Below are 21,960 nucleotides of genomic sequence, written 5' to 3' on the forward strand. Positions count from 1 at the left end.
AGGGTTATATACAAAGTAAATATCCCTCTACACTGTCCCATCAAACATTGCCAGGACAGGGACAGTATGGGATTAGATAGAGAGTAAATCTCCCTCTACATTGTCCCAATCAAACATTGCCAGGACAGGGACTGCATGGGGTTAGATTCAGAGTAAATCTCCCTCTACGCTGTCCCATCAAACATTACCAGGACAGGGACGGCATGGGATTAGATACAGAGTAAAGCACCATGTCAGGTCTTGCTCCCTGCACTTTGCTGATCCCTCCCTCACCTTGCTCCACTACGGACATCAAGTGATGAAGGGACGCTCACCCATTGAGGTGGTCTTGACATTCTCCGTGGATACAGGGGTTGCTGTTGCACTCATTCACCTCTGACAGACAAACCAAGTCATGATAACCCTCTGGACAGACACAAGTGAAGCTGTTGATGCCATCTTTGCAAGTGCCCCCATTGTGGCAAGGGTTTGAAGCACACTCATCAATGTTAATGTTACACATAGGGCCTGAAAGACAAACATACAGCATGAAGATTCATAAAGATCAGCATTAAAACCAAACAGTAATAAATATCACCGCCATCGTTTTGTGAGGATAGAGAATGACAATTTGGCAAAAACATGAATATTTTTAAAAACAGTGTGAAAGATGGTGGGAATTCAATGAACATTAAGAGTCTGACAACAGGTTTGCTAATTGAATCCATGTGCAGATTGACACAAGCAACTAACAATGACAGGCTGCAACCAGGAGGGGTTCAACATGAGCTCTAGACTTCCAAAGGGGCTGTGTGGGGGCCACTGCAGGAAGAGAGTGTGTGCAATGAACCTCAGATTTGGGATGTAGTCCAGGCTAGTGTTTTGTATCGGGCGACTCTTCCGGAAGGACACAGGAACAGTCTTAAATGTGATACAGCTACAGTCAGATAGTAGCCCGACACTGACTAATCATGGGAGCTAATACAATAAAAAGGAACACTCAGATAATATGTCAGTGCTGTCCCTCAGCGTGAGTCAGTCTATGTGGGGGCTGTACCCCAGTGAGAGTCAGTGTGTGGGGGAGCCATACCCCAGTGAGAGTCAGTGTGTATGGGAGCCATACCCCAGTGAGAGTCAGTGTGTGGGGGAGCCGTACCCTAGTGAGAGTCAGTGTGTGTGGGACTGTACCCCAGTGAGAGTCAGTGTGTGTGGGAGCTGTTCCCCAGTGACAGTCAGTGTGTGTGGGAGCTGTTGCCCAGTGAGAGTCAGTGTCTGTGGGAGCTGTACCCCAGTGAGAGTCAGTGTGTGTGGGACTGTACCCCAGTGACAGTCAGTGTGTGTGGGAGCTGTTCCCCAGTGAGAGTCAGTGTATGTGGGACTGTACCCCAGTGAGAGTCAGTGTGTGTGGGAGCTGTACCCCAGTGAGAGTCAGTGTGTGTGGGACTGTACCCCAGTGACAGTCAGTGTGTGTGGGAGCTGTTCCCCAGTGAGAGTCAGTGTATGTGGGACTGTACCCCAGTGACAGTCAGTGGGTGTGGGACTGTACCCCAGTAAGAGTCAGTGTATGTGGGACTGTACCCCAGTGACAGTCAGTGTGTGTGGGAGCTGTTCCCCAGAGAGAGTCAGTGTGTGTGGGAGCTGTTGCCCAGTGAGAGTCAGTGTCTGTGGGAGCTGTACCCCAGTGAGAGTCAGTGTGTGTGGGAGCTGTTCCCCAGTGAGAGTCAGTGTCTGTGGGAGCTGTACCCCAGTGAGAGTCAGTGTGTGTGGGAGCTGTTCCCCAGTGAGAGTCAGTGTGTGGGGGAGCTGTACCCCAGTGAGAGTCAGTGTATGTGGAACTGTACCCCAGTGAGAGTCAGTGTGTGTGGGAGCTGTACCCCAGTGAGAGTCAGTGTATGTGGGACTGTTCCCCAGTGAGAGTCAGTGTCTGTGGGAGCTGTACCCCAGTGAGAGTCAGTGTCTGTGGGAGCTGTACCCCAGTGAGAGTCAGTGTGTGTGGGAGCTGTACCCCAGTGAGAGTCAGTGTATGTGGGACTGTACCCCAGTGACAGTCAGTGTGTGTGGGACTGTACCCCAGTGAGAGTCAATGTGTGTGTGAGCCACATCCCAGTGAGAGTCAGTGTGTGTGGGACTGTACCCCAGTGAGAGTCAGTGTGTGTGGGACTGTACCCCAGTGACAGTCAGTGTGTGTGGGAGCTGTTCCCCAGTGAGAGTCAGTGTGTGTGGGAGCTGTTCCCCAGTGAGAGTCAGTGTCTGTGGGAGCTGTACCCCAGTGAGAGTCAGTGTGTGTGGGAGCTGTTCCCCAGTGAGAGTCAGTGTGTGGGGGAGCTGTACCCCAGTGAGAGTCAGTGTAAGTGGGACTGTACCCCAGTGAGAGTCAGTGTGTGTGGGACTGTACCCCAGAGAGAGTCAGAAGGGAGCCTGGAAACTAGAGAGTGAAGGAGATTAACAGTTATTGAAATGCAGCATCAGTCAGTCAGTTCTGGAACATCTCAACTGCTCAAATTAAACTTCAAAAGTTGTTGTGCGATGCATTTATAAATGGGTTGCTCAGTATTGAGTCCCACTCCTGCCCCCAGAAACAAAAACAGTAATAGGGTGGGGAGGCCTTGCTGTTCTCAGGTGTCAGGATTGTTTTCTGCTTCACCTGCCCTCGATCTTTGAAAGCAGTGGTGTGACCCTGTAACCGGAGACGCCAGATGGATCGTCCACTTCATAATGGGCCCTTTATTTGGAACGTAGTGCTTTTTGTCAGAGACTCCTGTGCCTGTTTCTTGGAGATGGCAGCAAGGCCGTGATTTGCCTGTGGTTCAGGTACAGCACAGTGTTGGGGAGAAATTCTCCACATTGAAGGAGAGAGCGAGTGGGGGGGTGGGGGACATCGACCAGGATATGGAACCTGATACCCCTGAGAATTGCTGTGACTGATGACTCTCGGCCTTTTCAGTCAGGCTCCTCTATTTCCCTGCTGCCGCTGACTGGATTCGGGCAGACACATTGCTGCCCTGGCAACACACACTCCAGTGCTTTCACTTGCCTCTTTGGCCTGTAATTTCAAGTGGGGTTTAAATACGATCAGAAGACAGCAGGACTGAGTGGCCCCAGAGCCTTTACGATGAAGTATTTTCCTGCTGTTTAGGACTTTGGAGCATAAGTGGGCCATTCATCCTCTCAACCCTGCTCTGCCGTTCAAGATCATATTGATCTGTTTGTGTTTTGAAATCCACATTCCCATCTCCATTCCCGCCCCCAACCCTCGATATACCTGCCTAAAACTGAACATTCCTGTTAAAAATATTTAATGTGAGGCAGTATTCTAGAGTCTCTCAATCCTCAGAGAAAAAATTCCCCTCCCCTCTGTCCTAAAAGGATGATCCCTAATTTTAAAACAGTGGCTTTGGTTTCAGACTGACGGTCAAGAGGAAACATCCTTTCCAAATCCACCTTGTCAAGACCATTCACGATCTAATACACTTCAGTCACCCTTCGCTCTTCTAAATTCCAGTAAAAACAAGCCCAATCTATCCGACTTTTCCCCATAAAACAGCCCACTTATTCCAGCTCTCAATCTGGTAAACCCCTCTTAACTGCCTCCAATATATCTGTATCCTTCCTTCAATAAAGAGGTCAAAGTGGCCTCATCAATACCCTGTACAACTGAAGCATAACAGGTGCATCTCTGTAAAACAAAGAACTGCCGATGCTGCAAATCTGACACAAAAACAGAACTTGCTGGAGAAATTCAGCAAGTCTGGCAGCGTCTGTGGAGAGAGAAACAGTTAATAATTCATCTCCAATGACCCTTCATCAACCTGAAACATTGACTCTATTTCTCCCTTCACAGACTTGCGAAGTTTCTCCAGCCATTTCTGTTTCTGATCATTCCCCTTTGTGTTCAAATCTGCTGATAATAAAGGATATCACCCCATTAGCTTTTCAATCACTTGCTGTCGCTGTGTAATAATTTTTGTGACTCATGCACTATAACCACCCTGATCCCTATGCAATTCAGAATTATGCTGTCATTTTCTGTTTCTATAAAACTGTTGTTTTCATTTTCCTGCAAAAAAGAACTTCACATTTTCCCACATTGTATTCCACCTGCCAGATTTTTGCCCATTCACTGACCGTAAATATATTAGTCTGCATACTTGTAATGCCATCCTCACCACTCACTTTCCTCATTCTCACCACTCACTTTCCTCTCTGTCTAACATCTGTATGTCCAGCCACTAATATATTCCCTCATCTACGACTCTGATGTAATTTAACATCAGTCCCTCACTAGGACTACAGATGAAAGCAAGAGTTGGGAGGTGAGGGGTCGGTTTATCAGGACGGGATAGATTGGAGAGAGGAGAGAGAGAGAGAAGGTGAAAGAGGGAGAGAAGAGGGGGAAGAGGAGGGGCCAGATTAGAACAGAGATGTATAGACAGAGGAGAAGGGGCAAGTAATTAGAGTGGGGAGGGTGAAGCTGAGAAGAGTGGGAAAAGGGGAATGAAGGTGAGGGTGGGGAATTAAGGCAGGGGAGTGGGAAAAGGGGAGTGAGTGGAGGGAGGCTGGTAGTCACAATGTGAATGGCCAGAGAGTTAGTAGTGAGTTTTAGGGACCCTGCACAGACTTGGGAAGACTGAGAACAGAACAGAAAAGAAAATCTCTTTTAGCAAAAGAGAACATTGTCCAGGATTCAATTTCACAAGCAGCCAACAAGAACCAAGTGGAAAAGAAACTGTCTAAGGGGGAGAGAGGGTTGTCAGGGACAGTCCCTCACATTATTGCAGCAACAAAAAACAGGGAGAATCTGTGAGAACTGCTGTCACCAGTGAGGAACATAGCCTGAATTTATATTGCACTTTCAAGCAATGCAAAGTCTCATGGTGCTTCTCAGCACTTTCCCCAAATACAGAGCGTGAGTTTTGAGGGTACATGAGGACAGGTGACAGAGGTAGACTAGAGGCGGTTACACAGATAGGGAGGAGTGGACAGTTTGGAGGAGGTGGCAGAGATAACGTGGGATGTAGGGGGTAGGAGGATGGTACAGAGATAGGGAGGGGTGTAAGGGTTGGAGGAGGTAAAGCTTAAAAGTGTGATTTGAAGGAAGGACTGGGGTGTATAGTGAGGGTCCCATCAGCAGGACAGCTGGGTCAGGGGTGAAGTCAGACAATGTGACAGAGATTAAGTTTAGTAGCGTGTCCTACCTGAATATCCGATCTCACAGACACAGTCATAACTGTTAATCTGATCGATGCAGTTGCCATATTCACACGGGTTACTGGCACAATCATCCAGATTTGTTTCACAGTTCACGCCTGAGGCAAAATAATATTTTTAGTGATTAAATCACAACAAGCTCACACCACTTAACACCAGGACAATAAATAAGCTATTGTCAGAAAGCAAAGCAGATTTGCATTTCTGTAGTGCCTCAGCATGTCCCAATCCCTTTTTACAGCCAACGAGATTCTCTTTTAAGTGGGGAACTGACTATGAAGAGCAAGATCCCACAGGCAACAATCTAATCACAATCCAACTGCCCCATTTTTTGAGAATGTGAATTCCTGAAGTTACAGATTCCCAGAACGTCTGAAGGCATGAGGTGGTGAAAGGTGTGGGGCTGGGGTGGAGGATTTAGGGTGAGGATGGGAGTGAGGCACTGAAGGAGGAAGGGGGGTGGTGTGCAGAGAGGGGAGAGCTCAGTACCTGTGGTTCCTTTTAGACAGGCACACACATAGCCATCGATCTTATCCTGGCAGCTTCCTCCATTCTGACATGGCTGGCTCTGACACTCATTAATGTTGATATCACATACTCGGCCTGTGTAACCCTGGTTACAGACACAGAGAAAGGTCGCAATCTCATCCTTACAAACGCCATAGTGACAGGGGTCCTGCTCACACTCATCGATGTCCGTCTCACACAGTGTTCCAGTAAAACCTACAGGAGGACCGCATCACCAATCAGAAAGGAGAGATCACAGGAGAGGGAGGGCATCAGAGAGAGGGAGTTAGAGAGAGAGGGGAGGGAGAGAATGATAAAAAAGGGTGAGGAAGAGAAAGGGGAAAAGGAGAGCATGAAATGGAGGAGGCAGGAGGAGAGAGATGGGGCGGGCTTGTGAGAGAGGGAGAGTGTGAGAAACAGAGGGAGAGTATGAGGGCAGGAGCATGAGAGAGAGAGACTGTGAGACACAGAGAGGGAGCGTGAAAATGACGGGGAGAGTCTGAGAGAAATGTGAAAGAAATGGGAGAACAGGAGATTTCACTGAGTGAATCACAGAGCAGTTGGGTAAAGAAATGGAGAAGCATTGAGAACAAAGACGAGAGTGTGGGACTGGAGCTGCAGACAGGGCAGGTAGGAAGAGGGACAAAGAGGGTACATGGAGATTGGATAAAAACAATAATTGGGTAGTTGGAAAGGTGGGGTCAGGAGGAAGACCAAAGCAAGTTGGAGCAATGAAGGGAGCAGAGAGCAGCACTGACCTTCCAAACATTGACAGTGATATTTGTTGGGTCCATCCACACAGCGGGCTTCATTCTGACAGGGAGTACTTGCACATTCGTCCACATCTATCTGACACAGATTCCCATTGAATCCTGAAGGGATCATCAGAGAAGAAATGCAACAGGATCAGACCTCAATCCAACTGAAGGAGAGGGGAACATGGGATGGGTCATCGTTCAGGGTGGGTGGGGGGGAGCAATGGTAGTGGGTATGGGGTATTGCTCAGTGAGGGGGATAGTGAGCTTTGGGGAGGGAGAGGTGACATCTGATGTTGGGGAGGTGTTTAGTTTTGGGAGGACATGAATAACGTTTTTGGATAGGCAGGGAGGGTCAGTCCACATGGACAGTCCAAACATGTGCAAGTTAGGAAGGTTAACCATGGGAAATGTAGGGTTATGGGGATAGCGTAGGCAGGTGAATCTGGGTGGGATTTTCTTTTGAGGGTTGTTATGGATTCGCGGGCTGAATGACCTCTTTTGCACTGTAGGGATTCTATGAATCTACATGACACCCACAGTGATATCAGGATTCATTTGGTGCAGTCTGAAATTCCAGAATGAGCTGGGTGCAGTGGGGTCACTCGGGAGGTGTCTGAGGCTCAGAAAGGAGTCAGGACACAGAGAGCCCTCCTAGGGTGACCCCATTAACAAGCCCCCAGACAGCGATTCATGGCAAGTCAGGGTTTACACAGCTCAGGGACTACTTGAGGGTCAGTGCAAGAGAAAATTCAGCATGTTTTCAGCTCTGGGAAGGGGGCAGTGTGTGTGAACCCCTCAACAGTTCACTTGATTCAGGAAATTTAGGAATTTCACAAGTTAATGCATCATTCCTGGAATACATGTGAGACTGAGTACATGCCTGTGAGTGTCTGATTACGAGCATTGCCGTGAGTGTGTAAGTGAGAGTGTGTGTCACAATGACTAGGGGTCTGTGAGCATGGGAACAGGAGGGAAATCATGTCTCTCAAACTTGATTGAGTTTTTTGAGGAAGTAACCAAGATGACTGATGAGGACTTTAGTAAAACCTTTGACAAGGTTCTGCATGGTAGATTAATTATTAAAGCCAGATCATATGGGATTCAGGATTAGCTTGCCAATTGAATACAAAATGGACTTGACAGTAGGAGACAGAGGGTGGTGGTGGAGTTTCTTTTCAGACGAGAGGCCTGTGACCAGCAGTGTTCCACAGGGATTGGTAAAAACAATGCTAGAAACCAGATTCTGGATTAGTGGTGCTGGAAGAGCACAGCAGTTCAGGCAGCATCCAAGGAGCTTCGAAATCGACGTTTCGGGCAAAAGCTGATGAAGGGCTTTTGCCCGAAACGTCGATTTTGAAGCTCCTTGGATGCTGCCTGAACTGCTGTGCTCTTCCAGCACCACTAATCCACAGGGATTGGTGCTGGGTCCACTTTTGTTCATCATTTATATAAACGATATGGATGAGAATATCGGAGGCATGGTTAGTAAGTTTGCAGATGATACCAAAGTTGATGGTATGGTAGACAGTAAAAGTGGTTATCTAAGATTACAAAGAGATCTTAATCAATTGGATCACTGGACTGAGGAGTAACAGGTGGAATTTAATTTAGACAAATGCGAGATATCACATTTTGGTAAAGCAAACAAGGGCAGAACTTGTACAATTAAAAGTAGGGCCTTGGGTATTGTTGTAGAGCAAAGAGGTCGAGGGGTTCAGGTACATAATTCTTTGAAATTTGCGTCACATGTAGACATTGTGGTTAAGAAGCCATTTATCAAACTTGCCTTCATTGATCAGACCTGAGTATAGGAGTTGGGATGTCATATTGAGGTTGTATAAAACATGGTGAGGCCCCTTCTGGAGGACAGTGTCCAATTCTGGTCACCCTCCTATAGGAAATATCTTATCAAATTGGAGAGGGTTCAAAAAAGATCTACCAGGATGTTGCTGGGAATGGAGGGTTTACGTGATAAAAAATAGACTGAGATATTTTTCACTGGAGCATAGAAGACCTTATAGAGCATTATCAAATCATGAGTGGCATAAATAATGTGAATGGCAAGGGTCTTTTCCCTTGGATGGGGACTTTAAAACAAAGGGGCATATTTTTAAGGTGAGAGGAGAAAGTTTTAAAAAAGACATGAGGGCAATCTTTTTTATGTAGAGTGGTTCACATGTGGAATGAACTACCAGAGAAAGTGGTTGCTGCAGGTACAGTTACAAGGTTTAAAATATATTTGGAATAGTTCATGAATAGGAAAGATTTGGAGCAATGTAGGCCAAAATACTGGCAAGTGGGATTAGTTTAGTTTCAGAAACCTGGTCGGTGTGGACTAGTTGGACCAAAGGATGTTTCCATGCTGTATGACTTTATGAATATGACTCTATGAGTCCTAATGCAGCCAGAAAATTTGTGTCCAAAGGTTCCAATCATATTCATGCTGGAACTGAGTATTTTACCTGAGACACAAATTACTTTGATTTTTTTAGTGTTCTATTCACTTTCTGAGATTTCAGTTGCTGTGAATAATTTTGGCTTCAGACGGATGATCCCAGAGGCTGTGGGATGTGAGTGAGTGTAGGCCGTGTCTTGGTCAGTAAAGCCTGCCTGCAGGCTGGGATTAATAACAGGACTGGCTCAGAGAACTCAGGCAAAAGGGTGAAGGTTTATTGAACATTGGCACCTACCTGAGGGGCATTCGCACTCAAACTTATTGATTTTGTCGACGCAGTTACCCTTGTTTAAGCACGGATTACTGGCACATTCATCAATATCAATTTCGCAGAAGACTCCCTCATATCCTGCAAATGTAAGACACACACAGAATTAACCATTCCCATCCATTTCAAGTATCCATGCTGGTTTATACAGGTAGGGCAGTGGAAAGGTAAACTCCCTCGTGTTGTAATACTATAAAGTCCATGGCTTCACCCAGAGTTTGGAGAGGGATGGGGAGTTTCTTCTGTTTTTGAGGTTAGGGACAAGGACAAGAAGTCATTTCTCATCTCTAAATAAGCAATTTATTCACTAAATACCAGGTTTGCAATTCTCCCTTTGGTGCTTCAGAAAATACAATACACACAAAAGAAATCACATTTCTCACAGTTGGTCGAACCCCTCAACGTGACAAGCATCAATCTGTATCTCAGTTCACCCTCTGCCTACCTCTGGAGGCAACTAATAATTGCCTTCATGAAGAGATAACAACAATCAATCTCATTCTTGAATCAATGTAACACCAGCTTCATCAAGGAGTGATGTAGATGGTGCAGCAGAGGGAAGGAGGGGGCAGTTCTAGATTTCCATTTACCCCCATCTGTGTGAGGAAGACCACCCCCTGAATGATCCAGCATAACTGCCAAGGCTTTGCCCCCTTGTTCTGGACTCCACATGCCCTTACCCCAGCATCAGCACCCCCCCCCCCCCCCCCCACCAGAGGAGATCATTTCTCTCCATAGACCCTAGCAAATGCTTGACACATCTGAAACTGCTTGGTTTGATCACCGTCCAGTCAGGGTAATGTAACTCAGCTCCTTACTGATCAACTCTCAATGCTCTGACACACATGGAGGCATTTCACAGAGTATGGGCTTAACCAAATTGATTCCTGGGACAGCAGAACTGACATATGAGGAAGGACTGAGTTGTTAGGATTGTATTCACTGGACTTTAGAATGATGAGGGGGAATCTCATAAAAACCTATAAAATTCTAACAGGACTAGACAGGCTAGATGCAGGAAGAATGTTTCTGATGGTGGGAGAAAATGCAGAACAAGGGATCATAGTTTAAGGATAAGGGATAAACCTTTTAGGACTGAGACAAGGAGAAATTTCTTCTTTCAGAGAGTGGTGAGCTTGTAAAATTCTCTGTTATAGAAAGTGGTTGAGGCAAAATCATTCTATGTTTTCACACAGGAGGTAAATATAGTCTTGTAATTAAAGGCATTGAGGAATATGGGGGAGGACAGGATTAAGGTATTGACCTCGATGATCAGCCATGATCATGTTGACTGGTGGAGCAGACTTGAGGACCAAAAGGCCAACACCTGCTCCTATCCTCTATGTTTCTCTAAGGGACTGGAGTCATAGGGAGACAAGAGGTATGACTTCTCATGTCCTTCAAACAAAGTAATCTGAAAGTGGCGAGGGACTGCCTCATCCAGCATCCTATCTTGGCCTGTGGGACAGCCATGGGTCTTGCCATTTTCCAGTCTGTCTGCCTCCCCCTGTGGCCTCGGACTGTCCCCTCCTGGTTAACTACCTTTCCCAGTTTCATCCCATACTGTCAATTTTGAAACACTGTCCTGGAAACACAAATGCAGGTTACACGTACACATTAGAGAGAGCTGCGGTCCCAATACTGATGCTTGGGGGAGAGTGGTTGGTCCCCTGTCCAGTCCTTACTCCCTTCTCACTCCAGAATAACCTTTGAACTCTGTTCGTGACCACCTCCTCAACCCCATTGGACTCAGGACCTACCAGACATGCAGATGCACTGGAATTTTCCAATCAGGTCGAGGCAGGTGGCATCATTGTGGCAGGGGCTGGACATACATTCATTAATGTCCAGCTCACAGCGAGGCCCATGGTAACCGGGCTGGCACAGACACTTGAAGGATCCCAGGGTGTTCACACACTTCCCTGAATGCTCACAAGGATTGGACCCTGCAGGAAAGGGAGAGAGAAAAGGGAATTACAAACGAATCGAAGCAGGCAGCTAGTCAGTTCTGCCATAACACAGTAGTTCCATTCTCATGCAATCCCGTGTTATAAGAAAATCATGTAATGGCAACATCATTTAAGTTAATGGGATTGGAATCGTGTTATAACCAATACATGCTTTAAACGTTCGGGCTTTAGAAACAGTGTCTGCAATTCATCAATTGCATTACAGTGAAATTATGTTAACAAAACGCGCATTATAAACACTCACACTCACAATGTGGCATACCCTCAGCACTGACCCCCCGGACAGTGAGGCACTCCCTCAGTACTGACCCTCCGACAGTGCGGCGCTCCCTCAGTACTGACCCCCCGACAGTGAGGCACTCCCTCAGCACTGACCCTCCGACAGTGCAGCACTCCCTCAGTACTGACCCTCCAACAGTGCGGCGCTCCCTCAGCACTGACCCTCCGACAGTGCGGCACTCCCTCAGCACTGACCCTCTGACAGTGCGGCAATCCCTCAGCACTGACCCTCCAACAGTGCAGCACTCCCTCAGCACTGAAACTCCAAAAGCGCAGCAATCTGTCAGCACTGACCCTCCGACAGTGCGGCACTCCCTCAGCACTGACCCTCCAAAAGTGCGGCACTCCCTCAGTACTGACCCTCCGACAGTACGGCGCTCCCTCAGCACTGACCCTCCGACAGTGCAGCAATCTCTCAGCACTGACCCTCCAACAGTGCCCACTCTCTCAGCACTGACCTTCCGAAAGTGCAGCGCTCCCTCAACACTGACCCACTGACAGTGCCCACTCCATCAACACTGACCCTCCGACAGTGCAGCACTCCCTCAGCACACTCCCTCAGCACTGACCCTCCGACAGTGCAGCACTCCCTCAGCACTGACCCTCCGACAGTGCGGCACTCCCTCAGTACTGCACTGAGCATGTTAGCCTCATGTCTGTGGACTGATCTTTCTGACTCAGAAGTAGTGTTACCCAATGCCCTGAGGGAGGTGGTTAAGAGGTAAAAGAAAGAAGAGGTGGCGTGGAGTTAGTTGCTGTTACCCAGAGAGCATTCATCATCATCCTGCTTGCAGGAAGCCCCCGAGAATCCGACTGGACACGTGCAGATGGCTTTGCCGTTGACAGGATTTGTACTGCAGTTTGCCTCCTCATGGCAGGGATTACTAATACAAGCGTCGTCGAGGTGACACAGCAACCCTGAGCAACAAAGTTAACAGGGTCATGATTAACAGAGAAAAAGGCTGCTCACAAACAGGCCATCCAGTCTGTCCTCCAGTTTATTTCCCCTGCACTCCTCGATTCCATTTACTCACCCTGCTCCTTAATTCCCTTTCCAATACTGACCACCTAAGCTGCTCTGAAATGTTGATGCACTGCACTGAATGTGGCAACATCATCTTGTATCCACCACAGGGCGAAGCATCTTCTGTACAACTGCCCTCTCAAAGTTGTTCCTTTTTTTTGAATCAGAGGACTGTGAAAACAGGCCCTTCAGCCCAAATAGTCCACACTGACCCTCCCAATAGTTACCCTCCCACACCCATTCCCCCTACCCTATATTTACCCCTGACTAATAGACTGAACTTTAACATCCCTGAACACTATGGGTAATTTAGCACCGCCACTTCACCTCATCTGCACATCTTTGGACAGTGGGAGGAAACCAGAGCACTCAGAGGAAACTCACACAGACCCAGGGAGGGTGTGCAAACTCCACACAGACAGTTGCCCAAAGCTGGAATCAAACCCTGGTCCCTTGTGCTGTGAGGAAACAGTGCTGACCACTGAGCAACCGTGCTGCCCAATTTCCAAGACCCCCCCCCTATCCAGTCAACTGCAAGCTTCCTGTTCTTTAGATGGAAAGGAGGCCCATTCTGTTTAGACATTCCCCCCTGCCCCACAACAGTTGTCACCTCTCGGTGCCAGTTGTTGTAAATCCTTTCTTGATTTTCTCCATTCCTTCCTTTACCTACAGAGCAAACTCCAGGTTCATCAGCAGTATAATGGAACTTCTCTGCTTTTCAGTTCCGTCCCTGAGGGAAGCAGTTCAGTGTTTGATGTTTCTAAATGAACCAGTTGAAATATGCTCTGTGACCATCCCATCCTGAGGTGGGGTTTGAACCTGGACCTGTAGGAGGGACATGACCCTGACAACACACAGCCTTTAAGCAAGGCATTTGTGTGTTTTTTCAGGCTATATTAACCTGTGCTGCTATTTTCAATGACTTGTGCATCTGTCTCCATGGACCCCTCTGTGATACTTATTCCTACATCATGCAATCAAAACATAATATTTCACATTGACACATCAGTGTGAAAGGTTAATTCTGGTGAAAGGTTGGAGGAGGTGAAACATCAAAAAGGTGAAAGGTTAGTGGCAGGTAAAAGCCAGAGCGTGTGGAAGGCCAGAGTAGGGTGGCAGGTCAGAGGGAGTGGCAGGTTGGAGGGGGTGGAAGGTCAGAGTGGGTGTAAGGTCAGAGGGGGGTGCAAGGTCAGAGGGGGGTGGAAGATAGGAGATGGTGGAAGGTCAGAGGGCGTGGAAGGTCAAAGGAGATGGAAGGTCAAAGGGGGTGGAAGGTGAAAGGGGTTGGGAGTTCAGAGGGCGTGCAAGGTTGAAGGGCATGCAAGGTCAGAGGAGATGGAAGGTCAAAGGAGTTGGAAGGTCAGAGGGTAGGGAAGATCAAAGTGGTTGGAAGGTCAAAGAGGTTGGAAGGTCAGAGGGCATGGAAGGTCAAAGGGGGTGGAAGGTCAAAGGGGTTGGAAGGTCAGAGAGCGTGGGCGTTCAGAAGATGTGGAAGGTCAGAGGGTGTGGAAGGCAAGAGGGGGTGGAAGGTCAGAGAGGGTGGAAGGCAAGAGGTGGTGAAACGTTAGTGGTATTGAGAGCTCAGAGGGGGTGAAAGGTCACAGGAAGTGAAAGGTCAGAGGCAGTGCCCTCTCAGACTTTTACCGGTCCTGCCATGGGGACACTCGCAGTAGAAGGAGGCGACACGATCATGGCACGTGGCCCCACTGTAGCAGGCTGCAATGGCACAGTCATCGATGTTCTCACTGCAATCATCTCCTGTCCAGCCATTGACACAGACGCAGTTATAGCCCCCATTCGTGTTATGGCAGGTGCCTCCATTCTGACAGGCATTAGGCTGTAGCTGGCATTCGTCCACATCCTCCGTACAAAACTGACCTGGAGGCAGGAAACAGACCAAACCTCAAATAATCCTCAACCTCCATCCCACCTGCTCCTCACAATTGTCTTCACCAGCCAGAGATCGAGGGTGTGAAGGGAATGGCCATCAGATATCTGTCACCTCCACCTTGGGCTAGGAAAAGTTGTGGAGCAATGGGCTCTGGCACAGGGCTAAACAGAGTTCCATTTCACCCCCTCACCACACCCTCCAAACCCTTTGACCCACTTTCCAAACCCCAACTCCCCACCCTCTGAAGCCCAACCCCCCCCGCCCCCACACCGATCGCTCAGCCATGTCCACCCAGTGGGAAGTTCAGGTGAAGACTGTGATGGATGGTGCCATGGGCGCATATCTCACTCCCATTGCTGGATTTGCGCCAGGGCCCCCTTGTGAGGGGGGATAGCACTCAGTAGGAAAAGAATGTCACCAGGATCAAAAACAGGTGCCTACCCTTTTCAATTTGGGTAACACAGATCGCAGCAAAGTTGACTGCATTTATATAGCAACCCTGCAAACATTAAATCATCCCAAAGATGCTTCACAGGGAATTGGGTGATTATTTGGGTTGAAATAGTATGCAGGGCTATGGGGAGAAAGCAGGAGATTGACATGAGGTAATGCTGCTGGTTTGGAGAGTCATAGAGTCACAGAAATGTAAACATGGAAACAGACCCTTTGGTCCAGATATCCTAAGTTAATCTAGTCCTATTTGCCAGCACTTGGCCCATATCCTACTAAACACTTCTTATTCATGTACCCATCCAGATGCCTTTAAATGTTGTAATTATATCAGCCTCCGCCAGCTCATTCCATACATGCATCACCATTTGCATGAAAAGATTGCACCTTAGGTCCCTTTGAGATCTTTCCCCTCTCACCATCAGTGTTGGCATTATGGGCTGAAAGGCCTACCTCTGCACATGTAATAATTCTAAGATTCTGTAACATAAGACAGGTGACCAAAAGCTAGGCCAAAGAGGTCGCTTCTCAGATGAGCTGTGTCTACACAGAGGCTAATAGTGCTTCTGGAGCTCACTGCTAGACAGGTTCACCAGGGTAGAAACCTTCATCATATTTAAGTGACTATTGGATATTCACTTAAGAGCAATAAAACTACAGGAGCAAGGGCTGGGAAGGGTGGATTAAATGGGGCCTTGCTGGGAGGTTGTGGATATGGTTTGCTCAGAAACTTCCCTCCATGCTACAGGTTTCTATACATCTTCTGTGATTTCTTAAAATTCATTTTTGTGATATTTGAGTGCCATTGGCTTGGCCAGCGTTTATTACCTGTCCCTAGTTTCCCCTTGAGAAGGTGGTGGTGAGCTGCCTTCTTGAACTGCTGCAGACCACATGGTGTAGGTAGACCCACAATGCACTTAGGGAGGGAATTCCAGGGACAGTGAGGAAACAGCAAGAATGGTGAATCACTTGGAGGGGAATGTGCAGGGGTTGGTGTTGCCCTGTATATCTGCTTCTCTTGTCCTTCTAATTGGAAGTGCACATGGGTTTGGAAGGTCTGTCCAAGGAACATTACTGAATTTCTGCAATGCATCTTATAGCTAGTACACACTGCTGCTGCTGTCAGTGGTGGAGGGAGTGGACGTGTGTGGATTTGATGCCCATCAAGTGGGCTGCTTTGTCCTGGAATGCGTCGAGCTGTCTGAATATTGTTGGGGTTGCCCCCATCCAAGCAAGCGGGCAGTGTTCTGTCACACGCCTGACTTGTGCCTTGGAGATGGTGGACAGACTTGGGGAGTCAGGAGGTGAGTTGCTCACTGCAGTATTCCTAACCTTTGACCTTCGCACATAGCCACAGTACTTATATAGATGGTCCAGATCAGTGTCTGGATAATAGCAACCCCTGGATTTTGGCAGTGGGGCATTCAGGAACAGTAATACAGAGCGTTTACCTGTCCACTCTGGTGGACACTGGCAATTGTAGGTGTTCACACCGTCCACACACAGGCCTTTGTTCTGACAGTGATGTTCAGCACAATCGTCCACATTCACCTCACAGTGCTGTCCAGAAAACCCTGGAATAAAGAGAAAACTATTAAATCTAGGATACTGTGACAAACCAGGTCATGTTCCAGCTCCTCATTGGGTTAAATCATGACCTTCCCTAGACTCGGATGAGTATCAGATTGAATTGGCAGCTCAGAAACAGGCAATTCAGCCCATTTGCTCTGGGCTTCACATGAGCCTTCTCTCATCACCTCTTCATACCCTTTCCTTCTATCCCTTTCCCCCTTAGTATATCCAGCTTCCCCTTAGTATGGTTACCTCAACCACTCCCTATTGGAGCATGTTCCTGATTTCTCCATTAGATATGACTGCCTTGCTCAGACAGATGAGCCCCTAAATTTACACAAAAACATACATTAGAGGAGAAGGAGGCCATATGGCCCCTTGAACTGACTCTCTCATTCAATATGATCATAACTGATCTTTTAGTCCTCCCTCACTATGTGGCCAACTCGCCATATCAGTTACTGATTGATCTTGATCTTGACCTTAATCAGAGACAGAGACCCACTGCTTCTCAAACAGAGAATTCCAAGGTCTCATCCCCTCCTTGAAAACATTGCTCCATCACTCAGTCCAAAATGTTTCACCCTTTTCCTGAGACTGTTTCGCCTCCCCCACCACCATGTAGCCTGGCATGCAGGGGACACAGTATGAGAGTCTCTCAGGATTGGCTCTGTCAAAGCCTCATGGTGTTTTAGACATCCCACTGAGATCCCTTTAACGAGAATGGTGACAGGTTCTCCTCACTCTCTTCAAGGATGGCTTTGAAACTAGTGAGACTGTAGGCTCCTACCTCGTGCTCTGAGTTTCTCTATTCCTCTCAACCCCACCCACATTGTACTATTTATGCCCAGTGACATGCTGTGTCATGAAGCTTCACTTGCTCCAATCTCACATTTGAAAGATGGCAACTCTGGTAATGCAGCCCTTCCTCAGTACTACACTGAGCATGTGTCGGACAGAATCAAATTGTGCTCAATTTTCTGGATCAGGACAAGGTCAGGGTATTCCCCATTCATCGAATTCCAAGTGGGTTTTTGGTGCTCTTTAAGGGAGGAAGCCAGCCATTCTCTACCCAGCCTGGGCATGTGAGTTCTGCCCAATATGGTGAACTGGTTCAGGTGGCTCCTTGACATTCAATTACATGGACAATAAAAAGTGGGCCTTGCCAGCAGCAGAATGAATTAACAAAATGGTTTGCCCTGAGGAAAAGTGCAGACTCATGTGGTCTTGATCAGCCTCGATTTAACTCAAACTTTTCTCTCCCAGAGCTGGACTCACTGGTCATAAACTTATGGCAGTTTCCAGAATGATTTCACCGTGTTTGTGTTTAAAGTTAGAATCAGACAGAGCCAGGAATATGATAAGGAAGCAGGGGCTTGGCCAACTACACAGCTGGTTCCTGAGGCTTCACCTCTGCTCACGCACATTAGTGAGAAATTCCAGAACTTTCCTCAACTCAGAAACAAGCGGGTTTCTCAAAAACAGCTAATTTATGATATTAAACATTTAGAGGGTTTTTTTTTGTTTAAAACCAGAACATAAGTGTGTTTGTGAGGGATTACTAATTTTGGTCAAACGCTGTTAGCAGGAAGCTGCACCTTCAAAGCACTGAGAAACAGGAAGTTAAATTGTCAAACCCCAGGCTTCCTGTGATTTTTATATTTAAGTTTTGATTGCAATGTTTCAAAACTCTAATCGTTGTGACCTGGTGTAATCCACAACTGCACCTTCCCCCTTCCACTTCTATCTCTCCTTGCCCCACCCTCCTTCCTCTGCCTCACTCTCCCCTCTCTCCCCCAACCATTCTCTTCACTCTCTCCCCTTGACTCTCCTTTTCTCTCTCTCCATCTCTTTCTCAATCTCCCCTTCCCTACCCCTCCCTACTCTCTCACCCCATCTCTCTCTCTCTTTCTCCAATCTCTCTCCCCCCCATCCACTCTCTCCCTCTCCACCAATTCCCCACCACCTCCACACTCCCGTCTCCTATCTACAACAATCACCCCTCCAACCCACTCCCTGCCCTGCTCTGGTTCTCACTCAGATAGTCTCTCATTTTTCACATAGAGTCATAGAGATGTACAGCATGGAAACAGACCCTTTGGTCCAACCCGTCCAAGCTGACCAGATATCCCAACCCAATCTAGTCCCACCTGCCAGCCATATATGGTCCCACCCGGCCCATATCCCTCCAAACCCTTCCTATTCATATACCCATCCAATGCCTCTTAAATGTTGCAATTGTACCAGCCTCTGCCACTTCCTCTGGCAGCTCATTCCATACACGTACCACACTCTGTGTGAAAAAGTTGCCCCATAGGTCTCTTTTATATCTTTCCCCTGTCACCCTAAACATATGCCCTCTAGTTCTGGACTCCCCCACCCCAGGGAAAAGACTTTGCCAATTTACCTTTCCATGCTCCTCATAATTTTGTAAATGTCTATAAGGTCACCCCTCAGCCTTCGACGCTACAGGGAAAACAGCCCCAGCCTGTTCAGCCTCTCCCTATAGCTCAAATCCTCCAACCCTGGCAACATCTTTGTAAATCTCTTCTGAACCCTTTCAAGTTTCACAACATCTTTCCAATAGGAAGGAGACCAGAATTGCACGCAATATTCCAACAGTGGCCTAACCAATATCCTGTACAGCCGCAACATGACCTCCCAACTCCTGTACTCAATACTCTGACCAATAAAGGAAAGCATACCAAACACCTTCTTCACTATCCTATCTACCTGCGACTCCACTTTCAAGGAGCTATGAACCTGCACTCCAAGGTCTCTTTGTTCAGCAACACTCCCTGGGACCTTCCCATTAAGTGTATAAGTCCTACCTCATTCTCCTCCTGGGCATGTAGCATCAGAAGAGGCCCTTCAGACCTGTTCCAGCTCATTCCCAAACCATCCCTATCAGCATTCCGGAGAGACCATTTCCTCCATGCTTTCACCCCACCAACCTCCGTATACATCGCATCCTCCTCTGCCACTTCTGCCACAGACCTCACCAGTAGGGATATATTCCCCTCCCGACCATTCCCTGGTCAGATCCACAGCAGCCCTCACCCCAATCTTGGCACCTTCCGCTGCCACCACAGGAAGTACAAAGCCTGCGGCCACAACTCCCCCCCTCACCTCTGTCCGAGGCGCTAAAGGATCCTTCCATATCCGAGAGAATACCTGTACCTCCACCAATGTCAGCTACTGTATCCGTTGCACCCGATGTGGTCTCCTCTACATCGGGGAGACAGGGTGCCAATTTGTGGATTGTTTCTGAGAACATTTCTGGGACACCTGCACCAACGAACCCCATCGATCTGTGGCTGAACACTTCAACTTCTCCTCCCACTCCGCCAAGGACATGCAGGTCCTGGGCCTTCTCCAATACCAAACCCTAACCACCCGATGCCTGGAGGAAGAACACCTCATCTTCCACCTGGGGACCCTGCAACCCCACAGGATTAATGTGGATTTCACCAGTTTCCTCATTTCCCCTCCCCCCACTTTATCCCGTTCCCAAGCCCCCAACTCGGCACCGCCCTCGTGACCTGTCCATCGTCTTTTCCATCTATCCGCTCCACCCTCCTCTCACCTTCATCTACCTATTATATTCTCAGCTCTTGCCCAAAGCGGTCAACTCTCCCACTCCTCGGATGCTGCCTGAAAGGCTGTGCTTTTCCAGCACAACACTCTCGAACCCCACCCCCACAACTGCCCCAAATCTCCTGCTCAGTCACGCAGATGTTTCGGGATGAGAGAGTCCCAGATTTCCACATAAGTGACAAACTGCTTCATGAAATGCCCAGCTTGGATTTTAACATCCTATCCTTCATTCTAGGCCCTGAGGGGCCATTACTTGACCCTCTCTCCGTCCCTCATACCCCACTAGACAACAACAAAACCCTCTGTGAAATAAAACTGCCAGCTCAAGGAAAGCAGATTTCCTTCAATTGGATACAGGAACAGCTCACCAACTTCAATCTGGATTTATGTAGCAGCTTTAACACCATCAAATACTTTGGGATAGCAGCATCTTAAAAAGAGGCAGTGAGGTTTAGGAGGATCTCCAGAACATGAGGCTGAAACAGCTGAAGGCACAGTCACCAATGGGAATCCAAGGGTTTTTTTCCCCATATTGATTCACAGGATGAATTAGAATTAGAATTCCTACAGTGTGGAAACAGGCCCTTCGGCCCAACAAGTCCACCTCACCCCTTCGAAGAGTATCCCACCCAGACCCATTACCCGACTTTTTCCTGACTAATGCACCTAAGCTATACATCCCTGAACACTATGGACAATTTAGCGTGGCCAATTCACCTGACCTGCACATCTTTGGACTGTGGGAGGAAAGTGGAGCACCTAGGAGAAACCCACACAGATAGGGGGAGAAAGTGCAAACTCAACACAGACAGTCGCTCAAGGCTGGAATCGAACCCTGGCAGTGTGAGGCAACAGTGCTAACCACTGAGCCACCGTGCTGCCCACTGCTAAGGTCACCACTGGCTAAGACAGCTTTTATTGCCCATCACTAATTGACTTAAAAAAGTCAACTACATTGTTTTGGATCTAGAGCCACATGTAGACCAGACCAGGTAAGGATGGCAGTTTCCTTCCCTAAAGGACGTGAGTGAAGCAGGTGGGTTCTTAATGACAATTGACAGTACAATAGTAAATGAATGGTCATCATTAAACTCTTAATTCTAGATTTTTATTGATTTGAAATTCCACCAGCTATCATGGTGGGATTTGAACCCAGGTTCCCCATTATATTACTTCAATTTCTGGATTAGTAGTCTAGTGATAATACCATAAGGCCATCACTTCCTCATTTAAGTTTGAGAGGCAGGAATTGGAGGAGAGCAGAGATCTCAGAGGATTGTGATTCTCGAGGAGGTGACAGAGATAGAGAGGGATATAGAGGGCTAGAGTAGGAGACAGAGAGAGGGAGGGGTGTAGGGGCTGGAGGAGGTGACACAGGTAGGGAGGATTATCGGGGATGGAGGAGATTGCGAGGTGTATAGGGGCTGTTGGAGATGACAGAGATAGGGAGGGGTACCAAGACTGGAGGAGGTTACAGAGATAGGGAGGTGTTTAGGGGCTAAAAGAGGTGACAGAGATAGGGAGGGGTGATGGGGCTGGAGAGGATTACAGAGATAGGGAGGAGGTGTAGGGGGCTAGAGAGGATTACAGAGATAGGGAGGGGTATAGGGGCTGGAGGGGGTGACAGAGATAGGGAGGGATATAGGGACTTGAGGAGGTTACAGAAATAGGGAGGGTTATACGGGCTGGAGGAGTTTACAGAGATAGGGAGGGGTATAGGAGCTGGAAGCGATGACAGAGATAAGAGGGGGTGTAGTGGCTGGAGGAGGTTACAGAGATAGTGAGGGTATAGGGACTGGAGGGGGTTACAGAGATAGGGAGGAGTGTGAGGCCAGTGAGGGATTTGAAAACAAGGGTGAGAATGTTGGAGTTGGGGAGTCCCTGAAGGAGAGGGTGTGGGTGTAAAAGGATGTGGAGTGAGTTAAATGAGCTGATTAGGATGGCAGTAAAATATTCATTGAAGCAGAGCTGAAGACATTGCAGACGTGGTGGGTGAGTCAGT

General features: G+C 47.9%; 1 protein-coding gene across 1 annotated transcript in view; it reads right to left on the reverse strand.

Moving 5' to 3' along the window:
• The window catches only part of notch1b (notch receptor 1b), a 115,710-nt gene that overhangs the window by 43,734 nt on the left and 50,016 nt on the right, over positions 1-21,960 (reverse strand). Inside the window, exons 5-13 of the mRNA XM_072566041.1 lie at positions 16,241-16,363; positions 14,093-14,326; positions 12,187-12,342; positions 10,936-11,121; positions 9,143-9,256; positions 6,453-6,566; positions 5,677-5,910; positions 5,175-5,285; positions 315-507 (exon numbers count right to left, since the gene is read on the reverse strand). Coding sequence (XP_072422142.1) covers positions 315-507; positions 5,175-5,285; positions 5,677-5,910; positions 6,453-6,566; positions 9,143-9,256; positions 10,936-11,121; positions 12,187-12,342; positions 14,093-14,326; positions 16,241-16,363 — 1,465 coding nt within the window. The remainder of the gene's footprint in view (positions 1-314; positions 508-5,174; positions 5,286-5,676; positions 5,911-6,452; positions 6,567-9,142; positions 9,257-10,935; positions 11,122-12,186; positions 12,343-14,092; positions 14,327-16,240; positions 16,364-21,960) is intronic.

Source organism: Chiloscyllium punctatum, chromosome 49 (assembly GCF_047496795.1).
Source record: "Chiloscyllium punctatum isolate Juve2018m chromosome 49, sChiPun1.3, whole genome shotgun sequence".
Taxonomy (NCBI): Eukaryota; Metazoa; Chordata; class Chondrichthyes; order Orectolobiformes; family Hemiscylliidae; genus Chiloscyllium; species Chiloscyllium punctatum.